Here is a 21,951-nt window from a genome sequence, read left to right on the forward strand (position 1 = left end):
TACCAATTCAATCTCAAAGCTATCCAGAATAAATCAAAGAGATTCATTATCTAGTAAATAACTTCCCTCATGCCAAAGGAGGTTGTCTGGAGTGGGAAAATTAAAACATATTAAATTATACCAAGAAATAATTGGGTTATAAGCCATATATCAGCCATTCAAAGATAAAAGAGAAAAACACATTATATGCATCCCTGCCAGCAAAATTCATATGCATGCATCCTTTATTGTTTCAAATATTTTGAAATCATTTCATTTGCATACAATTACCATTAATGAAAAAAGGTTTTCAACAAAATGCAATCATACTCATAAACTTTAACAGTGATGAAAGTAATGCTGCTTTGAAGTGTTTCTACTTATATACTACTTTATCTATTTTAAACTTGAAGTGTTTCTATTATGTAGCCCATTGTCACTATAATGCTACATGAACATGTTTATGAAGTGGCTTGGCTCCTGAAGATGCTTAATGGACCACAAGAAAAACACTGAGTCACATAATGCTCCATGAACAGCAACACTAAAAGCCACACTAGCAACTCAAAAGCTTGCCACACTATTTAGTTAACTTTACCACGAAAAACATCAATGGGCATGAAATGACAGCAGTTAAAAAAGTTTGTTACTATCAAGGGACTGAAATTAAATAAAAACTTCAGTATTTTCCGGCACTGTGCATAATAGTAAACACTACTGGGTTACCATCTCAGTCTCTCTCTCACCATGCAAGCATGAGAGTTGTCCATGAACTATGCCATGATGGTTTAGGTATGGATACAAGATTTTTTCAAAGAGAAGTGGCCCAGCAGTGTAGCAGCCAATATTTTCCATTAAGATTTTTGACTTCTGTATAACCCAATATTTTCTGCAGATACCCTTAAAAAAATACTATTAAATTTTTTAAAAATCATACTTATGGGAGAGAATCAAGGAAAGACTGGCGTAGGAATGCTGAAAGCACAGTCGGAAAGAAATGATTATTGTGCAACCATTTTGAATACACATCTGAAATGACATCTGTTAATAATATTAAAATGACAAAATTTACTACAAAATTTAAAAAATATGGTAAACAACATGTTTAATGACAATTTGTTCTAAGACAATATGAAGAAAAATTTTCTCTTCAACTTTTATACAAAACTTGAATCACATTCTTTTTTTCAGGTGGTTGTACACTTCAACTGTAACTATGTCCCTGTGACGACATTGCATTAGCATACCACAAAATGTGTAAATATGCCAGAAACCAGACTCATTTTAATAATTATGAATATTATACATGGAAAGTTATTTCAGAAAAGATTACTTTAAGTTTTCATAAATGAACAAACCAATAGTTTTGTATTTTTTAGTCTTCAGTTGGACAATAACAAGTTAATATTGATTTCTGCAAAAATATTGGAAGACTGACGAGAAACCTGTCCTCAGGTTGATTAGCTGGATCCTGATAAATCTTTATTTCATTTTTATCACTCTTTTGTGGTAAGAAAAATGATAAGTTACTTTGTAGACAGCAGAAAATTATTCAGGCATGAATCAGCCCAAATCATAGAGCATTTCAATTTAGAATCCTATCTTGAATTATGCTGAAGAAAAAAATTAAAACAATATTTTTTTATGAAATCCCAAAGTTTTTCAAAAAATAAAACTATTAGAATTCACACAGGCAGAGAAAAAATTCTCTACAGGGCAGAGAAATTACAAATTATGACAATTTAGTTTGAAAATATAATTTTATTAACAAAACCAATTTCAAAAACCTTTATCAGACCATCACTTTATTATTTGTGATAATAAAAATATTAATATCACAAAAAATACAATTAAAACCCATTTCCTTATCCATGAAATAAGCCATGATTCAATGTTCAATCAATAAGAAGAAATATGAATTGCAATGTAGAAAATGGCATGCCCAGAAGTCATGTAAGGACAAATGTTAAAATCTTGAATTCATCATTACATGATAAATTAAGAAATGGGCAAAAACAGAACACTGCTCATCATGAATGAAAATTTCTTTGAACAATGTCGACATAAAAAAATTAACATTATTTATGAATGTTGACACTGCTGTACTGACCATGACAAGATAATCTTGAAGTATTGCTGTTCCTAGGGTTCACATACACACAGGGCAGCAGAGAGGTCACCTGGAGCTTAAAAGGCACTGTCATAGTATTTTCCTTCCTCAATTGGGGGCACCTGATTTTTAAAGATCTACTTATAAGTGAAAAGTTTTCCCATGGATGGGCCAAGAAATTCCTTCCAGATGCCAAATTTAATTTTGTCATTCTTTTGAGAAATTACAGAAATTTGAAGAGGAGGGAAACTGCAACATCAAATTATGAGAGAATGCTTTCTGCATAGGTCTTCACACCAAAAGCCTCATTTTTGTACATACAAAAAATATGCTCAACTAACTAAAAAAGTTACTCAACATACTAATTCACCAAATTGCGGGGCTCATGGCTGCATCCCACTTGCACACAAATCCAGTCACAAGGATTTCAAACTAATAAATAAAAAGATGATTGGGAAGAAACTGATGCACATTATTATAGAAGCCATGAATTCTTATCAATGGCTTCATAGAATTAAACAAAGTAAATTAGCATGATTTAGTAAGCAGAACTGACAGGTATACCTCCTTACATTTTCTTCGATTCAATATACAATAAAGTGGCATTTTTTTATATCACACAGTTATTAACTACAACACACTCTGACCTCAAAAATGTCTCATGGCCAACTAAAAACGCAGATGGCTTCAAGGCCAAACATTTCAAATGGCTATACATGATAATATCACTAACCAGGTGCTAGCAGTTTTTGAGTTGCTGATTAAAATAAATGGGGAGAACAAACCAAAAACAAAACCCGAGGTTATTATGGGTAGCCAGAGGTTAAGATTAATTTTACATGTGACATTTTTGTACTTTATGGAATGCAAAAGCCTGCACCCCTCTTTCCCTCCCCCAAGTCTCTCACAAGGAGTATTAGAAATAATCGACTTATTAATTCTTGTATTGTTCCAATAATAAACACATTCCATGTAATTTATCATCTTTACCCTCTCTGAAGCCCTGGCTGGGCCAAAACTCAACACAGAATAATTCATCAACAAACACTTCTCATGCATGTAAATTCTGATTTCTTAATTAAATTTATAGTGTTTTAACCTAAATGATGATATATGTACATTCATCTGGCAAAAAAAAGGTTCACATAAAGGCCTGATGAATAAATCAATCTGAGATTTTTTTCCATTGGCAGAAGATCTGGCAAAACCAATTTACTCTTTTCAAATTTGGCACACAAGAGTAGTGAATTGAAAATACAAATGGTCATTGTGAGTTTGTTAGGATAAGGGGTTAGAAAGTCAAGCATTCAATTTTCATATGGCTTCACCCAGAGTAAACAGTGAAACTTTCGTTAAGTTACATATTACATCACACGATAATTCACTAAATATTTCAGCAAATTAAAATGTGTAAGAGAAAATATTTCTTTTCATTACTAAATGTTTTCTCACTACAACTCTTTAATCTATTTCTAAGTGGTCAGTTGGAACAAGAAGGGAAGGACACACGATGACCAAAGTTTCAAAAGACATTAGTACCTATTTTACATCGAAACAAGCTTCAATTGACAGAGGGACCTAGCTGCCTCATTATTCTTATTCTAAATATGGGTGAGGTTTTCAATTAAAAACCCAATTTTTCAAACTCTGAATGAAATATCTGGCTTAAATACACATGGGCACATTTTTGTTTTACCAATCAGCGAAAACTTCTAAAACTATCTATCACAAATAAGATATGTCCTGTAGTAAAATGAGTGATAAATATAAACAAAAAAATTATTGAAAATCATGAACTAAGAAAATGCATACCTTAAGTTAAATATGTCGAACCAGAGAAAATTATCGGAAGAAAGATTGAAATATCATTTCTTTAACATTGATAATGCCAGATTTACTTTCTATTATTTGAGATGACTGCAGAATTCATTCTACTTCGATTTAATTCTAAGGAATAAGAACATTCACAAAAAAATAAGACCAAAACCAACCACAAGTAATTACCTAACACATTTTTGGCATTATTATTTGCCAAAATATTGTCTCAAGCAAGTGCCTCTACATCATCAGATAATGCGTTCATGTTTTTTTTTCAAAACACTTGGTTAAAATCAGGACTTAGGATGAATCAGATTGTATAAATCACAGTATATTGAACAAATTGAATTAAAAATTAACATATGCCCAAGGATGATTAACAATTAACCAATAAAATATTAATTAAAAAGCACTGAATGTCATGCTATCATTTTTTCCTAATTAAATAGTGTTCAAAGTGTAAGAACTATTGAGAAAAGACAGATTTTTTGCCTTTCCTTTCATCAATTAGTTACCTAGTCATCACTAGCCAAAAATTTGTAATTTAGGACACAAAAGTCACCATAATAAATCCATGCAAAGTAATTAGTTTCACCTTTAAAACAAAACAGAATAAATGAACGGTAATGATAAATGCTTTTCCCAATAAAAGAAACCTCTATAGGACAATGCTTACTTATGTTTTTCCAAGGGACATATTTCACCATACAAGAGGTGATGCCTTTCTGTTATACAATATCAATGGCGTTATAGTTATGGTAAATAACTAATGGGTGTATTTAATTTATAAATTAGAAAAATTCCATAGCGGCCATTTAATTAATGGATTTGCATTCTAGAATTTTTCCAGATGATGATTTTGATGGTCATTTTCCTCACTTCTCCCTGAAGTTTTGAGAAGCTGAATAATTCGTTGAACAGTGTTAATGTATTTTCCCATGCCTATAGCTGATCAATGAAAATTTGAAACTAAAAATGCTCCTCAAAAATTTTGGAAAATGATATGCATCATGCATCTAACACTGCTATATTCAAGGAATTACAGAGCTACCATTTTGAAAAACTGCCATGCATAGTAAGTGGAAGGAATGGATAAATATATAAGAAGCGGAGGCTTCTGTTGCTGAGGCTGAGCAATGCTTAAGGACAGGAAGAACAAATGAAATTTTTGAAAAAAATTAACTCAACCACAGGCATACATTTAAGCCATCAACTGAAACATACTAAATATATGCAATCAATTTATGCTTTCTTTATCACAAGATTGAAAGTTTTCCATCATTCATTATTAAGAGTCTATTATGCCATCATAACAAACAAAAAGAATTGATCTTTTTAAATTTTTAAGCAATCCAAGCAAAGGCCAAATTCGGCAAATATATCTTCACCTGGCAGATTGATCATATTTCCAAGATTCTCAATGCATAACTGAAGTTAAGGTATGTCGGAGGACAAGTGATTTTTACAAATTAATTTTGGCATTAGGAAGCATTTGGCAAATGCAAGGTTTGGTATCAATTCACCAATTTCAATCATAGATAAACATCAAAGTTCATTCCCCACAGAAGAGATGTTAAATTGTTGCCTAAAAGACACAATAAGCCAATACTTACTTTTACTATTCAAAAGATATTATACAATAAAATATTCAATGTTTTGGATATCATTTTGTTTAACTCACTTCCATCAAATAATTACTTAAAAGGCAGTTAAAAATCAAATAAATTTTCTCTTTGCTTCAAATTGATATGCGAGATATTCTCAGGCTGGCTTTCTCTCTAAATATGGAGCCACCAACTTCCTTCTTAAACAAAAAATATATTATAAAGTCGTAGCTATTTTAACTTACTTAAGGTTCATTTAAGATAACTAATCAAACTATTTTCCAAACATCCAGTAAACAGACCATTTCCTGGCTAAGAAATGGTTTTAGGTTCATATACCACATAAAATGAAAAAGTTATCATGAAATTTCATTTGTGGAATAAATATTTCAGCAACTAAACCAACTTTAAACTAAATGCGGCTATCCATGCATTTGGATCGAAATCATTCATGTAAACATAGAAGATATTAAAGACCACATGAAGTACTTATCATTGCCTATAAAAATCATGAGTAACTTTAAAATGTATTACATGAAATGACGGTTTTAAACTGCAATAGTTATTCTCTTACAATAAATTTCCAAACCTTTTAGGGTAAATTCTGAATGTACAAAATAAAATTTTTTTCAGGGGCAGCAATGGATAATAACAATAAATACCAGGATGTATGCAATGACATCGAGTTTACGCATTACAGAGGATTAATCTAATTCCTTAAAATTGTCATAAGACGTATTTAGATAGTTCTGGACATGATCAATGGATGGCATCAATGCAGAGAGACCAGTACTTTAACAGCTATTTTGCTTTTTAATGCAAACCAATATTTATTTGAAATACTTTAATTATTATCTACGAGGGATTTGGTTATTCGTAAGGGTAGAGCATTGCACTACAAACCATAAGACCTAGGTTTGATTCCCTAGCATTACTCTATGCACCTTCACCCAAAGCACATGAATTTCCGGGCACCAGACCTTCCTGAGAAGCCATAAGTGGCACAGAGAAAGGAATTGGCCTCCCTACCTTGATGTATGAATTTCACAAGCTGTTGGGCTTAGTATTGGGTGAACACAACCATCACCTATCGCCCTGACCTTTAGGTTGAAAACTGTGGGTTACTATCTATGCCAAAACACTATGTAGTAGACCCAACAGATATTCTTTTATGAACAAGGGGTTTCAATTATACAGTAAGATCACAATTTAATGCCTACTGCCGGTATTTGTAAATAACTGTGTGGATTAAATTGCTGTATACCCACTCACATTGAAGTGTTAAGTAGTTGTTCCATTGCTTCCTTATTTAAAAATATGTCCAATTACATTAGCCATCAGGGTCATCATTCTTTGATGGAAATATCCTCTGTAGATATTGCCATTAAACTTTTTCAAAAATTTTTAAAGATTTTAATACAACATGTAAACCCCATGCTTTGAAATTCTATTTCAAATTTATTGTTTACTCAATGGCAATGGAAATATATAAATATTATGTAGCAATGAAAATGAGCACATATGAAGAATATGTCCCCAATGTCAACATAAAAAAAAATATGAAGCCAAGATGAAAATCTTATTTTTCCTTTCATAAGGAATGCCAACCATTTCATTCATAAAACTATTTAAAATGAACTATAAGCCCATCTTTATCAATTAAGGTTCTTGTTTCAACCTTTATGCAGATATTCAAAAGAATGCAAATAACAATATTCAACAAGGAGCCTGGTGAAATGAGCCTTACTCAAGCGGTCAAATCTAAATATTTTGTTGCCAGACCAACAAATAATTGTCCTCTGCAATGCATGGATTCATTAAATTACTGTTATAAGAAAAATATTCCATAATCAATCAATTGTAATAACTGAAAAATTAACTCGATATTAATAATATCTTTTGGCAAACCTCCCATTCTACATGGATGACAATGCTAAACCTCTGAATGCAAAAAATTAGTAAGAGAAAAACTGAAAAATATTTTACTAATTCATTACATAAATATTCTCTCTGAGATATGTGATACATGTACATATTCACAGCAAATCTTTAGGAGAGCATATCTAAAATCATGGTGTCAGATGGGGTCTAAAGGCAAAGTACCTAAGCCTTATTTATCAACAACTATGAAATGAAGTGCAGAAATAGAGATCATTAAGGAAATAACAATTGTTATTTCCATATTGAAGTCTTGATTCACAAGTTAGGTTTCTGCATGCAATCTTATCAGAGACAAAATGCAGAAAAATTTGGTTATAAAACTATTACATTGGGGTCATAGTGTTAGTGAGTGGCGAAGAGTTAAGGACTTAACATAATGAATCTCAAGAAGGGAGATGGGAGTAGGGAAACACTAACTTCCCATTTGTACAGTACCACGAGAAAAATAATCACAACAATGAAATCACATCTGAACTCTTGCATTTGAAGGAAAATAACACTGACCAGATGCTCCTGAGCAGTTCAGAGATTATGAAGTGTACTTTTTCTAATCGAAGAAGTGGTTGAGCATTGGACTATCGACTGGAGGTCTTGGGTTTGATTCCTGGGCACACCTCAGCTTCACCCAAGCTGTTTCATTTTTTTATTCCAGGAAAACTGTGGTTTTTGGGTTAACTCTAATCAGAAAGCTGTTAAAAACACATTATTTTATGATTACCACATCCCAACCACTTTTTATTCCATTATCCCTGTCTCTCAAAACATAGGGTTCCCCACTTATCCCATTATAAACCCAGTGAATCCTTTCCTTGCTAGTAGTAGTTTTGAGGGGAGGCGACCGACAGCTAAGGTCATTTGCACCATAGGGGAAGGACAGGAAAGGATGAAGGGTGGAGAGAAACCCGGCGTCGGCATTAGCCTACTCTTTACGAAAGGCGCCAAGGGGTCCGCGGCTTAACGTCCCATCCGACGGACGGCGTACTCACTCAAAGTGCCCTCCACAAAGCACCTCAAGTAGGGATCAAGAGTACCTCTGAAAAATATTCAACACCGCCGGGATTTGAACCCGCACCCTCAGGGTGGGAAGCCAGTACATTAGCCCCCGCACCATCTCGATCCCGTCCTTTCCTTGCTTCTCCAAGGGAATTATATCCTTAACTCTGACTCTTTCCCAACACTTCCACTACCTTATGCCCTCATCCCCATTGCTTAACATTATATACAACCAAAAACTTTTATTTTGCACCTAATGATGATATTCCATGCTAAAACCTAGGTTATGAATAAAAATTTTAGCCAAGAAATAGCTAGCATTTTAATTTGCCATGAATCCCTTTCACAAGTGGTGCCAAAGCCATGTATAAATATAGCCAAAAATTTTTAAAAAATTAACCAAACCATTGAGATATGCTACACATCAAGCAGAAAGGTCACAAAGGAAGTTGTGCGGCATACAACCAAACTGAAAGAACAGAAAATAATGAACAACTGCTGGCTTGGGATGCACACATTATGCGAGATGACTAAGAAGCATATGACATTACAGCATTCACTGAATAATCACCATTATCCAACCATTAATAAGGGAGGCATGGTTAAATATATACAATACTAAATTTTCAATCTTGCTTCATGCTTGGTTTATGAAAACCTATTGACTTCCACAGAATTTTTCTTTTGACTTTCACAATCTCAATGTGTTTTTGGTTACAGGGATTATTCTAATCCCACATATTTCATCCTCAACAGTCCTTACTAGAGAGATTGTATGTGAAACAAACCTTAATAAGCAATCAACCTGGGTCTAAACTGAAATGATCTAAATGTCTAGATTTGGAATTGAAAAACAAATGACATTATGCTTGGTAATGGGCAAGTAACAGGCGATAAAATAAATACAGAATCTGTCCCAAAAAATAAGTAAAGTGATGCTCATTGTTTTTTTCCGACACAAAAGTTTATAACTGCTAAGAGTTTGTGCCTCAGGGACAGACAGTGAACAGTAAATTTAACATGGAAGTCATCGAATGACTGCGGAAAAGAGTGCAATGCATCAGAAAGATCTTTGCCACCTGACGACTTCACCAAAAATAACAAGATGGCAACGCTGCCGCAGCCACCCACCTTACAGTCCAAATGTGGCACTGCTGGACTACTTCTGGTTTCCAAGAATAAAAAGGAGCTTTAAAGGCAACCAATGTAGATCACTGGATAATGCCAAAAAGGCAGCGATAAGGTGCCTGACTGAGGTTCCCGTCGATGCCTTCTAGGGAGCATACCGCAACTAGCAGATGTGCTGACATCGGTGTGTCAATGCACAAGGGTGCTATTTCGAAGACCTTTAATAATTTGTACTTTCATCTGTAATACATTTTTTCCCAAGATTTATCCTACTTATTTTTGGGACAGACTAGTGTAATGCTCGGTCATATTTACAAGTTATGGGAACAGTACTACTTCCAATAAGACATAAGATGCCAAAAAAAACCCAACTATTACATCATGATTTACAAACTGTTGACTTCTAAGACTGTGAAGAGTTCAAAAATGGACAACAGCTATGAATAGAATAAAAATATTTACAAGACTAGGGAATGGCTTACAGCTGGCTACATACCAGTGAAAAAGAGATGTCTGCCAATTTCAAAACTCGATAGTTAAGCAAAGAAAACAGCCGCTTCAGCCACACAATGCAGAGGGAAAATAAACATCAAACCAAATGGAAAAAAAAGCTTTTTAAAAAATCTGACTTCTCATGCATGAGAATTAGGGGAATGGAGATGTTTTAACGTCCAGCATAATGAACTGGATCCGTTATTTTATAAAATGATGACGTTCCATCCCAATGACTTGGACATATGTTATGAAAATACCTACTAGTAGGGATGAAAGAAAATTATGGAAAAATATTAAATAAATTAACAAACAATTCTGGCTGGAGATTGGCCAAAGTGTGATACCATTACAAACCTCGAATTGGTACAACAAATACATCTGTCCTTACAAGTAAACTTTTTCCAATTGAGCAACGGAAGTTCAACTAAGAATTCTGAATGCACATCCAAATAACGAATACTTCACCACAAACTTTAAAAAACATCTCACTCATTAGCACATTTGTATGTCAAAAGGCAGTGTCAAGTAATGCGTGCCATACACCATTACAATGCAGTCAATGCCTTCTCATTTTTCTCTCTAATTTTTTCTGCTTCTTCTCATCAACCTCTTGAGGTGCTCCTGGCTGGAAGAACCATGGGGACAAAATGTTGACCCAAAGAATCCAAAACCCTCTCACAGGTGCCTGCATTAAAATAGTTCCAGAGAATTAGGGTTTCAATTAACATGAACAGCAACAAAAAACATTTATAAAACTAATAATAACTGATTTAATGATGACCTATAAAGTCCTTTCACTGAAATGAAGATAATGAATTATCATAAAAAAAGATTGAAGATAATGAATTATCATAAAAAAAGATTATTAAACAGAGAAATATATTAAGTATGAATGTACCTTATTTATAAAAATTACAACCACTTTTGATTCAATTAAAACATCCACAGTAATTCTAAATATTTAATTTCATAATAAATAAAAACAAAATAAACCCATTAAATTTAATTAATAAACCAGTTAAAATAAAAAGTAACATGTTAAAAATATAGAGGAAAAGCCAGCAGAAAAAACAAGTAGAATAAACTTACCAATAACCATAATAGCCAAAAGTATTTGGATATTAATGACATTAGTTGACATCCCGAAGTTAAAATTATGAGGTCCTTCACGTGTCTGGAGAGTAAAGAAAAGATTAATCATTTGAGAGGCCTTAATAAACCATTGGACAATTCCATGAAAACCATACTAACTCTGCAATCCCTCCTTCCATATTTAAATCAACTCCACTGTCTAAAAGCTGACCACTGTCTGCGTACTTGGGTTTGCACATATATGCCATAAATTGATAGCTTGCTATGTAAGATATCGATGAAACAATGAATAAGACCTACAATTGAAAAAGAAAATGTTTTAGTGGCGACAAAATAGATGCATAGCACAGGATAGGTGTTTGTAGTTGCGAGGTTTTCAAAGTTAGATCTGATGATTAGCTTCATGAAGTATCCCCCTGGATCATGGGTTGCATTCTGATCAAAGTTAGAAGTAGTTTTTAGGGGAGGCGACTGACAGCTGAGGTGATTTGCGCCATAGGGGATGGATAAGAAAGGAACCCGGAGAGAAACCCGGCGTCGAAATTACCCTACTCTAAACGAAAGGCGCCAAGGGGTCCGAGCTTAACGTCCCATCCAACGGACGGCGCACTAACAAAGTGCCCTCAAGTAGGGATCGGGGCGCCACTGAAAAATGTCTGTCGCCGCCGGGATTCGAGCCCGGCCCCCTGGGTGGGAAGCCAGTACGTTAGCCACCGCACCACCGAATTCCCCTGATCAAAGTGCCCGCCGAACCGCTCATATATCCACAGGACGATACTAGACTCGAGTGTCGAAACATCGGCCAGAGTTACTCCAGACCTGATGAAAGATTACAGAAAATTTCGAGCAGTTTTCCAAGTCACTGCTCAAACTTCATCGCATTTGTCTAAGTTTTTAACTCCAGTGCCCCTTAATGACAGACACGGTGAAAACAGAACATAAATACGTAGCTAAGACAGTGATTGGCCGCATTAAAAATAGCATACTCAAATAATATGATAGCTGCCAATATTTAACCACTACCTTAAATTCCTGTGAATTTCTACAGTAACCCTGGGTGAAACAAGCTAATTGTATTCATCAGCACAGTTGACACTGGAATTCCTCAATATCATTCAGTGGTTCTCGAGACAAAAAAGGGGAAAACCTATAATTCATTGGATCAATTTTATAACCTCAGATCCTCCATTGTTCACTCACAATATTTGCTGTGCTAAATGTGTCCAGAAATGCAGTGACAAGGAGGAAAATGCCATTGGCACCAAGTATCATGTTTCTATAAAAACTTAAAGTCGCTGCGTTCTCTTCAACAATTTGCTTTTGGCCTTTTGTTCCTTGTTTGCCCTTTTGCACCTAGAATGGAAAATATTTGGGTGCGTGAGTCACATAAATACGGTTCATAGCAGCGCAAGAATCTATTTCAGAAATATTAATAATAAAATATCTAGTATCGAAGGAAAAGTCCGAATACTAAACTAATATAAATTGGAAAATTAAATGCATGCTAAAATAAACTATAACATATTATATCGACAACTATTCACTGCAAATAACGAAAACCAATATGTTAAGAAATACTTACAACCATTTTACTTCTTTGGGACAGACAGAATGCAAAGAAAGGAAGACAATGTCAGGATGACTACTGACACGAAGGTTTTACTACAGATTGGAGTAGTAAAACAAGGATGCACAAGTTAAACTAGGTGTCAACCTTCCACACAAACAACTCCGCTCGCCTCACACAAGCAGCCGAACTACCTCCACGTTGGTGAGGCTGTAGAACAACTTGCAAATACTGAATAACGATATTGCGCAAAAAAAATAAACATTCAAACAATTGACGGACACCGAACGTTAAAGTAGATTATCACGGTGTCAGTGGCGAAGCGATATAAGTAAGCTGGAGGGTATGTTTGCATGCCGTATGTAGACTCTACCGAGGTAGTTTCACTTAAATTGATTTTTTAATTGTTGTGGTTTCAGGTCGGCTAGCATCCTTGAAGTTAATCAGTCTCTTTTACGAAAGAATAACCACTGTGGATAAGTCCGCGTCGACATGTACATTTCGTAATAGATAGGTCTTGGAATATAGCTGTGCTAAAGTCTGCAAGAATGCTGGAAACTTTTCTACGAATATCTATCAATATAATAAGTATTTATGTTAAAACACCGGGTTACCCCATTAGTGTTCGTTTATTGAAACGGAATGGTGGGGATCACATTCGGTTGTGGATATGAGGAGATCATATAATACTTTTTCAACTGTACTTTGCCATAATGGAATATGAATATTTAGTTCATCGCCGTGAGGCTGATGTCCATAACCGATGTTGTGGTGGTTGGGTGTGGTGTATCAGAGTATGTACTCGTTGGATGTATCATAATTGTTGTGTTGTTCCATGATCTTGGTAACCGACGTCCTCTCTCATTTCTCGCAGGACATCTGTGGAATAATTTGTGCTATCCTTACGTGGCTACTTATTTTGTATGCAGAATTCGTAGTCATGTATGTAATGCTGTTGCCCAGCCCATATCCCATTTATAGCACTGTTAATTCCTTGATTTTTCAAACATTTGCTTTCCTTGCATTTGCCTCTCATTTAAGAACTATGTTTACGGACCCGGTAAGAAACTTTAAAGAGAAAGCATGGCCTTCTCCTTTCTGTTAGACAAATAACTCAAGTAAGCCTTAATTCAACATTTTAGGGTGCTGTTCCGAAGGGGAATGCAACCAAAGAAATGATACAGCAAATGGGCTTCAGGGAGGGACAAGTAATATTCAAATGCCCAAAATGCTGCAGCATAAAACCGGAAAGAGCTCACCATTGCTCGGTTTGCCAAAGGTAAAGTTGTTCTTCATCAGTATTAAATTCTTTGGGTCGGCTGCCACACGATAAATTGTACTTCTGTACCGTATAAAATGTATTTTATGGGAAAAAATTAACTAACGCGCTATTAACTATCAATAACTTTGTACATTATTTATGAATTAAATACTTCTCTGTATCCTCTACAGATGCATTAGGAAAATGGACCACCATTGCCCTTGGGTGAATAACTGTGTTGGAGAAAATAACCAAAAATACTTCGTGTTGTTTACTGTAAGTATGTCTCTATTAATGCAATTTTTAAGTACATAGGTACCCTATATAAATATGGTGGAAACTTATGGCCTTGCTTTCATTATTAATTTTACGTTTTAAAGCTATTATCTCCATTGGTTGTTTCTAATATGTCATCCCTTCTTAAGTGATTAAAATGTTTTTTAGAGTGGAAGTTAAAAGTACATCTTTTATTTCTAGTGCCTACAGGATCTCCACTGGCTAAATAGTAAAATTAACTGTTATGAAATTTGTCCTTCACTGATAGATCTGTGAATAAATGCTTGATTTGGCCTTTTTGAAATTTTGATAAGGCAAGGTCCATCTCCTTATGAGTAGGTAATGGTTAGGTTATTCCCTTACTTGAGCTTGTTATTACTATGTGACTGTAAATGATCCGCATACTAAATCCTCATGATAGGCATGAAGTAATCTTTGTTACTTTTAAGTGCCCATCTCCTGTAGAAAAATCTTATATGAATAGAAGAATAAAATTGAATGTGGTGTGCATGCTATCAATAGTCATACAATTAAGACTTAGCATCAATGAAGTTTATACACTAGGGCATTGTTTGAACTTATACCACTTGGAGAGGGGAAAAATAAATTTATGGCCACTAAAAACAACAACCAGCCTCGGGTAGATATATTTTATTTGATTCATTTTGTATTTATTGAAAAATACTGAAACTTGAGAAATTTCGAGTTTGTTTTTGGACTATTACCATTTATTGTTTTCACTTTGTCACTTAATATGCAGCAAAATGCCTAAATAATAAAGGAGTCATATGCATTATAGCTGTGGCATGCATTAACTTGGTATCACCACAGAGGTAACAAGGGCAGGGAGCACTAATCAGGGGGTGCATGAAATTAGTCCTTGCTCCTAATTCCAGAAAGTCCACCTTTTTTATTATAAATAAAGGTATGTATAGTCATACTGAATTGTAATCTTTGATCCTGTTATGTTGTTACTTATTGATCAAGGAGCATTATTTCAGTTTTCCATCTGGGGACTAGTGTTTTGGAGGAAAGAACTTGTAAGCTATATTACCTGGTGTAATCCTTCCCTATTCCTCTAAAATTGAGAAATAAACTTTCTATTTGTTCCCTGTGTCCACTAATTGTTTATAATTATCAAAGTTTAAATACACTTGCCAACTGTAATTATGGCACAAGTGCGAATGTTTGATATAAAACTTGGGGTGAGCAAGGGAGACTATTACCCCATCCTCTCCTCAATGAATGACTCCCCTGAGTGTATTTAAATGTGTTATGAAATGGGTTAGTAGGATATAGAATTCTTGTACCGTGAATAGTTTTGGTTCATAGTGGTTTACTTTTTGACTGTGCTGAGAATTCAATATCTCTTAGAGGTATTATTTTTCATTCTACCTTACTTTCAACATATTTCACACTCTCTATATTAGCAGTGCTGCACATGATGCATGTGTTCCATAATCACTAAGTATACCAGGCTGGAGTTCTTGTACCAGATTTAACCTTTATTAGAGTAATTATCTTTAAGTCATGTACTCATAAACTGATCTTCAAAGTAATACATCAAGCAGCATAGCTAAAAGTGTATGTGTAATTAAAAGCTTATTGTTATAACAATAGGCCTTATGTTCTCATTTAGTGCTGTAAGAATTATTCATGCAAAGTATTGATCCCAAATAACTTAGGATCTTAAAATGCACAGCTGACCTTTGAAAAAATTTATATATTTTCTATATGGCAGCAGTTTATTAACAGTAGTGACCTTCACCTGGCGTACTAAAGTTATTAAAATTGAGCGTAGGAGTGCAATTTACAGTATTATTTTGCATTAAAAATAAACAACGCCTGAGTTAAAACAGGTGAAGTGTAATTATTTATTTATTTTTAATTATTTATTTTATTTACGCAATTACGTTGCAATTAGGCAAATTTCCTGGTGGCAATGGTCTATTGGAATGTGGAATTGAATTGAATGTCTATTGGAAGGTGAAAATTTTATGTATTCGTTTTGATTTTCTTGTGAAGGAAATATTAATATTGTGTAACTTTTAATTTTTTTCTGTAAATACACTCCTCAAAGTGTAATTACTGAAATTTTCACTTCTGTGGCAACACAATTATGTGTCAAATAGACATTGAGAAAACCAAAATTACTATTTCATTGATTAAATAGGCATCTTTATTGTTTTCCACTTTCTGATAAAATAATAATTTGTCATCATTCTTTAAACAATATAGTTAGTTATTTCATAGTTTAGTTATAGTCAGTTTATATGCTTGTTAAGTTTACTTGTATAAAACTTGCTATACTTCGCTTGTAGGCTTTCACCATTTTGCAGATATTAGGCTTTCATTTTCCTATATTGTTCGACTTTCAGCTAAATTGTGTAGTTGATTCTGTTTCACTATCTAAAAAAACATGTACTCGATAGAAATTGTGTTGCATATTTAATTTTGTGGAGAAAGTGAAAATTAAAATAGAATAAAAATGCTGACCGGGTCTTGCACTTCTAATGAAGTTCTTTTACTCTGCCATCCTGTTGAAGATTCCATTGAACTCAAAGAATGTTTTCTAAAATGTTTTAATGTATATTGCTAGCCAATTGTTTATGGGGCATGACTTGGAAATTTTCCACTATTTTACCATTGACTCTATTGTTTAATATTGCTTATGAAACTCGCAAAACCTATATGTACAATGATATCCACTTTCTTTTATCATTGATATTGTTGTGAATGGAAACTGTTGAATAGTTAAAGAGAATTCGTTTTGTAAACTTCTGGGCAATGTTACTCCCATTGTCTTATTCATACCAGCTTCTCTAGTGTATAGCTAATGTATTTGACTACCTGTAACTTGTGGAAGAGTGTAGATCTTCTTAATTGTAAAAGGTTATCAATTTTATTTGCAATTCTGCATTTTTCAGTTTTATATTGCTGTAATATCTGTGCATGCATTGTTCCTGTCCGTCAACCAGTTTGTGATTTGCATCAGACATGAGTGGAAGGAATGCACTTACTACTCTCCCCCTGCCACTGTTGTGTTTCTCCTTTTCCTCATATTTGAGGCACTGCTGTTTGCGATTTTTACTGCTGTAATGCTGGGAACTCAGATGCAAGCAATATGGAATGATGAAACGGTTAGTCTGGTTACTTTTAGATGTTACACTTTTAAACTCATAGAATCACGTTTCATTTAGCTGGTAAATCCATCCCTTGTTAATTGTGTATTAGGGTTTTTTGTTCCAATTTTATTTTCCTTGAAGAATGAGCTATTTCTTAGCATTAATTTTCATAATAACTATTTTCCATCATGAGTATATTATTTTTTCAGCTTTTCTTGGTGAGCAGTAGAAGTCATTGTACTGTATTTAATAGCAGTATTATGAAATTATATCTTGTTGATATACCATGCTCTTAAAATCTTGATAATCTCATAGATCCTAATTTTTTTAATGCCCTAAGGTATGCATAGATGAAATGGAAGTGAAATGTTGAGGTGAGTTCCATTGTATTTGTTGCATTAGCCGCACTCAGTGGATCAGTTTGTAGAATGATGTCCTAGAATGAAACAAACAAGGGATGGTTCCTGATTTTGTTTACTATGCCGTGGCATTTATCGTGTGACTCATGTATTCTACCGACTACATCAAAAGTTCATTAATCTATTTTACTGTTCATTGGATGACAGGGGATAGAACAGTTGAAGAAGGAAGAGGCTAGGTGGGTGAAGAAATCTAGATGGAAAAGTATTCAGGCTGTTTTTGGAAGATTCTCACTGGCATGGTTCTCACCATTCACTAGACCACCACCGAAGAGTAAGCTCGAGAGTTACTTGTACTCTGTATGAAAGGAATATCAAGCTGTGGGTTAACATCATGGAGGTAGGCATCCATTAACTGTGGGAGTATTATGAGAAACATTAATTGCAGGTCTGAAAAAGGTTCTGCATCTGCCATTCGAAGGACTAATCATCCTCAGAATATTAATTTGTTCCCAAAGGAACATTGTGCTTCAGTATTATTCAGCAAATGAGTGTTCTCAGATGGATCAATTCTGCCATAATATTAGAAGGAAATGAGCTACAATTTACCTTAATGTTTCACAAGAACACCCACCGGAAATGCATCATTTGAAATGTGATAAGTTGCCTTGATTTATTTAGTGAATGAATGAATGAACGAGTGTGCTCTCTGGGTTAACGTGTGCAAGGAAGTCAAAACACTGGTTAAAAGGTTTCAAATTTCAATCAGCTATCTTATAATGCCACCATTTGTGCATCTGCACTCCTTAGGACTTTTGCATATCCAGCGCTATTTGAACTGCACTTACTCCTGCCACTGGTGGTGGAAAAAAAATGACATTTGTTGGACCAGGTGGATGATCTATGGTAATAAATAATTACGGTGAATATTTTGATTGAAAAGTTATGGCGTCAAAGATATGTGTAAATATAGTCAATGAATGATACCTCTGTGGAGTGAGTGAATACTGTAATTCAGTAGTGCATACATTTCAATTGGGATTCAGCGTTTATCAGATATAAGAACAATTTTTTAAAAATTTGAACTGGAATTGTATAGTCGTGATATTGTATACTTGCATTGGAAATGTTTTTACTTGCATCTGTGCTTGTAAAGATGCTTTAAAAAATTGACGAGATTTTTGGACATCTATTTTAAATGTTGCAATATTCATGTAGTAGGGCATCTGTGCACTGATATTGGTACTGTTTTCTTTGGCTCTTCTTTTGCAGATCTATTTGGTTCAATTTCTCACTTTTCAGTTGTTTTTATCCCTAGTGACACTCAGCTTTTACTGCTCTCTGTCCAATTATCTTGGGGTGAATTTATGATCTTGGTTCCCCATCACCATACTTCCTTATTTTAACCCTGAAATCTCAGCTTAATTTACCGTAGTTTACTTTCCATTGCCAATAATGTATATCAATGAGCATATTTTCATGCAGAGAAATGTAATGTGGAGATGTTGGGAGGTGGAGTATTGCTGTATTTAAATGTACGTTGCCTTGAACATAAAGGAAACTGTTTGATGTTACTGTCTCAGTCTTTGCTACTGTACTTAATTTTTATTAGATTTTTGAATACTCATATTCATTGGGAAGTATGTGACAATGTGATTCAGGGAATGGGCCAATATTTGTGAGCTTCTAATTGTGATTTTTTTTTAGGATTCATTAAGTGTATCTTTATATAATCAATCACTGTAAGATATAAAGTCATATATTTTTCACGTATTGGCAAATGTTTCATTGCCACATTTTCCAAATTACTGTTAAATGACTATGATGCTGTTTGGAAATAATATAATGAAAACTTGCAAAATATTATAAAAAGAAGCATTCCTCTGTTGTTTAAGCAATTAAGGGAACATCACGTAAACACATTATAAGTGTAAACTGGGCATAGCAATATGGTGGTTAGTTTTTATGGAATTCATTCAAATGATAAAATGAAATATTATGCTGGTCAACGTCTGTGCTTATGAGCAATGTCACTTCATCATTACAATATTTCAATAAAAATTATAAATATGCCTTTTGGGTATTTCCACAGCAGTTTTTCCTCTAAACTCTAAAACGTCATAGTCATATGGAAAGTCATTAAAGAGTGTTGTTGTATTCTACTGCCTATATATGTCCTTATAATTTCTGTGCTTATTCCCAAGACTTTTAAAACATACTTAGACGCTCTCTTCTGAAATGTTAAAAAGGATTTTGGTCAATAACACTGAATTTTGTCAATCATATTTTCTGTATTACACCCTCAATTTTTTGCTTGTGTTTCGAAGAATCAGCTTGCATTCACCCGGGGTTGAATAATTGCATCTTAATGAAAAAAACAGAAAAAGATAAGTTTGGGCATCAGGCAATAATGCAATTGTTGCTGTCAGTTCTTCAAAGAGATTCGTATGTATTTACATTCTGACCTACATAATCATTTTTTATGCTTAATAGCATTTTGATTAATTTGATCAATATTTCAACTTTCCCCATTTTAGAATCATTTCCACTTGCATAGGTATTGAATTTTATGCAGTGGGTATTCGTGAGGTTTCCCTTCATGTTATCAATCTGACCCTAATAGTTAAGCATCTAACCTTCCAACAGTGAATGAAATGAAAAGGATTGGCCTTTGTAAGGTTTTTCTATTTCTTATAGCCTCAATGCCATATCATCAAACCTTAATGGCTCAAATTACACTTAATATGATGTTGATATGCAATTGTAGTATTGTATAATATCTTCCAAAGAATTTGAAGTTTTTACCTCATTGAGCTTGTGAATCAGTTTATGCATAGTGATTGGTGAAAATGAAAACATAATCTTTGTTCTTCACTCCAAAAATGCTAAATAGTATAAGATTTAATATTTCCATGAAAAAGTTTGATATACATTTGTAAATAATAAATTTGCTCATAACACATCTACCCTGATTGTTGCACATTTTAAAATGATTCTTTATGAAGAATATCTTGCATCCTGTACAACTTTTGTGCCTTTCTTTTCATTCCTTCGTACTTTGAAATTTCACCAAAAAACTTCAACCGTTGATAATACTTAGTTGTTTGTAGTTCAATCCATCCAACCTATTTTCTCATTCTTCTAAAATCTTCTGACATATGCTGTATTCTAATCTACAGTTGATGACCAACATATACACATGTGAGTTATGGTTGCCATTTCCCTAATCGTGTGTTTATTAAAATGTTACTAACCATATTCTGTAGCAAAAAATGTGGTGAACTAATTTGAATTACAAAGTAATGATGGTAAAATGCATTGACTTAGAACTAACTATATTGCAGATTTGAGACTTTTAGAAGAATGAAGAAAATCAGTGAAACAGACCATTACAAAGACAAACAATGAAGTGGTTTATTATTGGTGGGATTCACAGGTGTATGGATAAAAGGAGGTAGAAAAGATGTATGGAGGAGGTATTGAAAGGCCATCTGTCAGATGGAGAAATAAATGGCAGAAAGAATGATGTTTGTACAAGCAGGGAAGAAGAAGGAAGAGAATTAACCTGATGGATGTACATGTAGATGCCATCAAGGCTCGTAGAGAGTATGAAGAACTGAAGAGTATGACTTATGTATAATTCCTAAATCCTCTCTCTACTAAATTACCTACTCCTCCCTAATGGTACAAATGACCTTTCAGCCGCCTCCCCCAATAAATGACTGTAATCAAACTGGAGTTAAGGTTGACAGTTGAGGATCTCACCCAGTGCTAAGACCTATGATGAGTGAAATTCACACAAATTGGATGAAGCCAATGGTGCCCAGAGGCATCGCCTGGAATCGATCCTCGGCCATCTATTCAGTAGCCCAGTGCTCAATCCACTGGATTATCTCGTCCCCGTTTTATGATTACCCTTCAAATGTCAAGGGCAAGCTAGAGTGGGTGCTATCGGAAGAGGATATGCTATAGTTGCCAGGGACCATCCAAATCGCTAATTTGCAATTAAATATGACGATAGGAAACATTGCAATTTTTTACGTACGTAAGTTTTGAACGTAATGAGAGATACACTAAACGTTGCTCATATTTTCTGTCATAATAGCATTTTAGCTTATGGAAAAAACTCGATAATACCATGAACAACGCTCCATTGTGGTCTTATATAATCGGAGTATGTGTTGTACACATATTTATTTCCTG

At 34.2% G+C, this 21,951-nt stretch overlaps 2 protein-coding genes across 5 annotated transcripts; one reads left to right on the forward strand and one right to left on the reverse strand.

The window, feature by feature from the left end:
* Positions 1-243: 243 nt before the first annotated feature.
* LOC139691042 (transmembrane protein 208) lies at positions 244-12,925 on the reverse strand. The gene is made up of 5 exons (XM_071588765.1): positions 12,743-12,925; positions 12,361-12,513; positions 11,320-11,456; positions 11,158-11,242; positions 244-10,753 (listed from the first exon to the last, which is right to left on the reverse strand). Exons 1-5 carry the CDS (start codon positions 12,746-12,748, stop codon positions 10,625-10,627), a joined length of 510 nt encoding a protein of 169 aa, XP_071444866.1. The 5' UTR covers positions 12,749-12,925; the 3' UTR covers positions 244-10,624.
* An 84-nt stretch (positions 12,926-13,009) lies between these two features.
* Positions 13,010-19,345, forward strand: LOC139690712 (palmitoyltransferase ZDHHC3). 4 transcript variants are annotated; one of them, XM_071588227.1, is made up of 8 exons: positions 13,017-13,070; positions 13,147-13,521; positions 13,602-13,787; positions 13,870-14,006; positions 14,180-14,264; positions 17,192-17,404; positions 17,730-17,763; positions 17,956-18,030. In XM_071588227.1, exons 2-7 carry the CDS (start codon positions 13,441-13,443, stop codon positions 17,760-17,762), a joined length of 735 nt encoding a protein of 244 aa, XP_071444328.1. In that variant the 5' UTR covers positions 13,017-13,070; positions 13,147-13,440; the 3' UTR covers position 17,763; positions 17,956-18,030. The 4 variants fall into 4 exon arrangements, with proteins under 4 accessions (XP_071444325.1, XP_071444328.1, XP_071444324.1 ...); XM_071588224.1 differs by lacking the exon at positions 17,730-17,763 and having other exon boundaries at positions 13,010-13,058; positions 17,956-19,345; XM_071588223.1 differs by lacking the exon at positions 17,730-17,763 and having other exon boundaries at positions 17,956-19,345.
* Positions 19,346-21,951: the final 2,606 nt, after the last annotated feature.

The sequence above is a fragment of the Hetaerina americana genome, unplaced genomic scaffold (assembly GCF_022747635.1).
Source record: "Hetaerina americana unplaced genomic scaffold, ioHetAmer1.1.p SCAF_3, whole genome shotgun sequence".
Classification (NCBI taxonomy): Eukaryota; Metazoa; Arthropoda; class Insecta; order Odonata; family Calopterygidae; genus Hetaerina; species Hetaerina americana.

Coding starts and splice junctions, on each gene's coding strand:
- LOC139691042 (XM_071588765.1), bottom strand. Junction 11,457..12,360: donor CATTTAGCACAGCAAATATT/GTGAGTGAACAA, acceptor TTTCAATTGTAG/GTCTTATTCATTGTTTCATC. Junction 10,754..11,157: donor TTTGGCTATTATGGTTATTG/GTAAGTTTATTC, acceptor ATTTTAATGCAG/GCACCTGTGAGAGGGTTTTG.
- LOC139690712 (XM_071588224.1), top strand. CDS start 13,441: ATGGAATATGAATATTTAGTTCATCGCCGTGAGGCTGATGTCCATAAC. Junction 14,007..14,179: donor CATTGCTCGGTTTGCCAAAG/GTAAAGTTGTTC, acceptor TATCCTCTACAG/ATGCATTAGGAAAATGGACC. Junction 14,265..17,191: donor AATACTTCGTGTTGTTTACT/GTAAGTATGTCT, acceptor TGCATTTTTCAG/TTTTATATTGCTGTAATATC.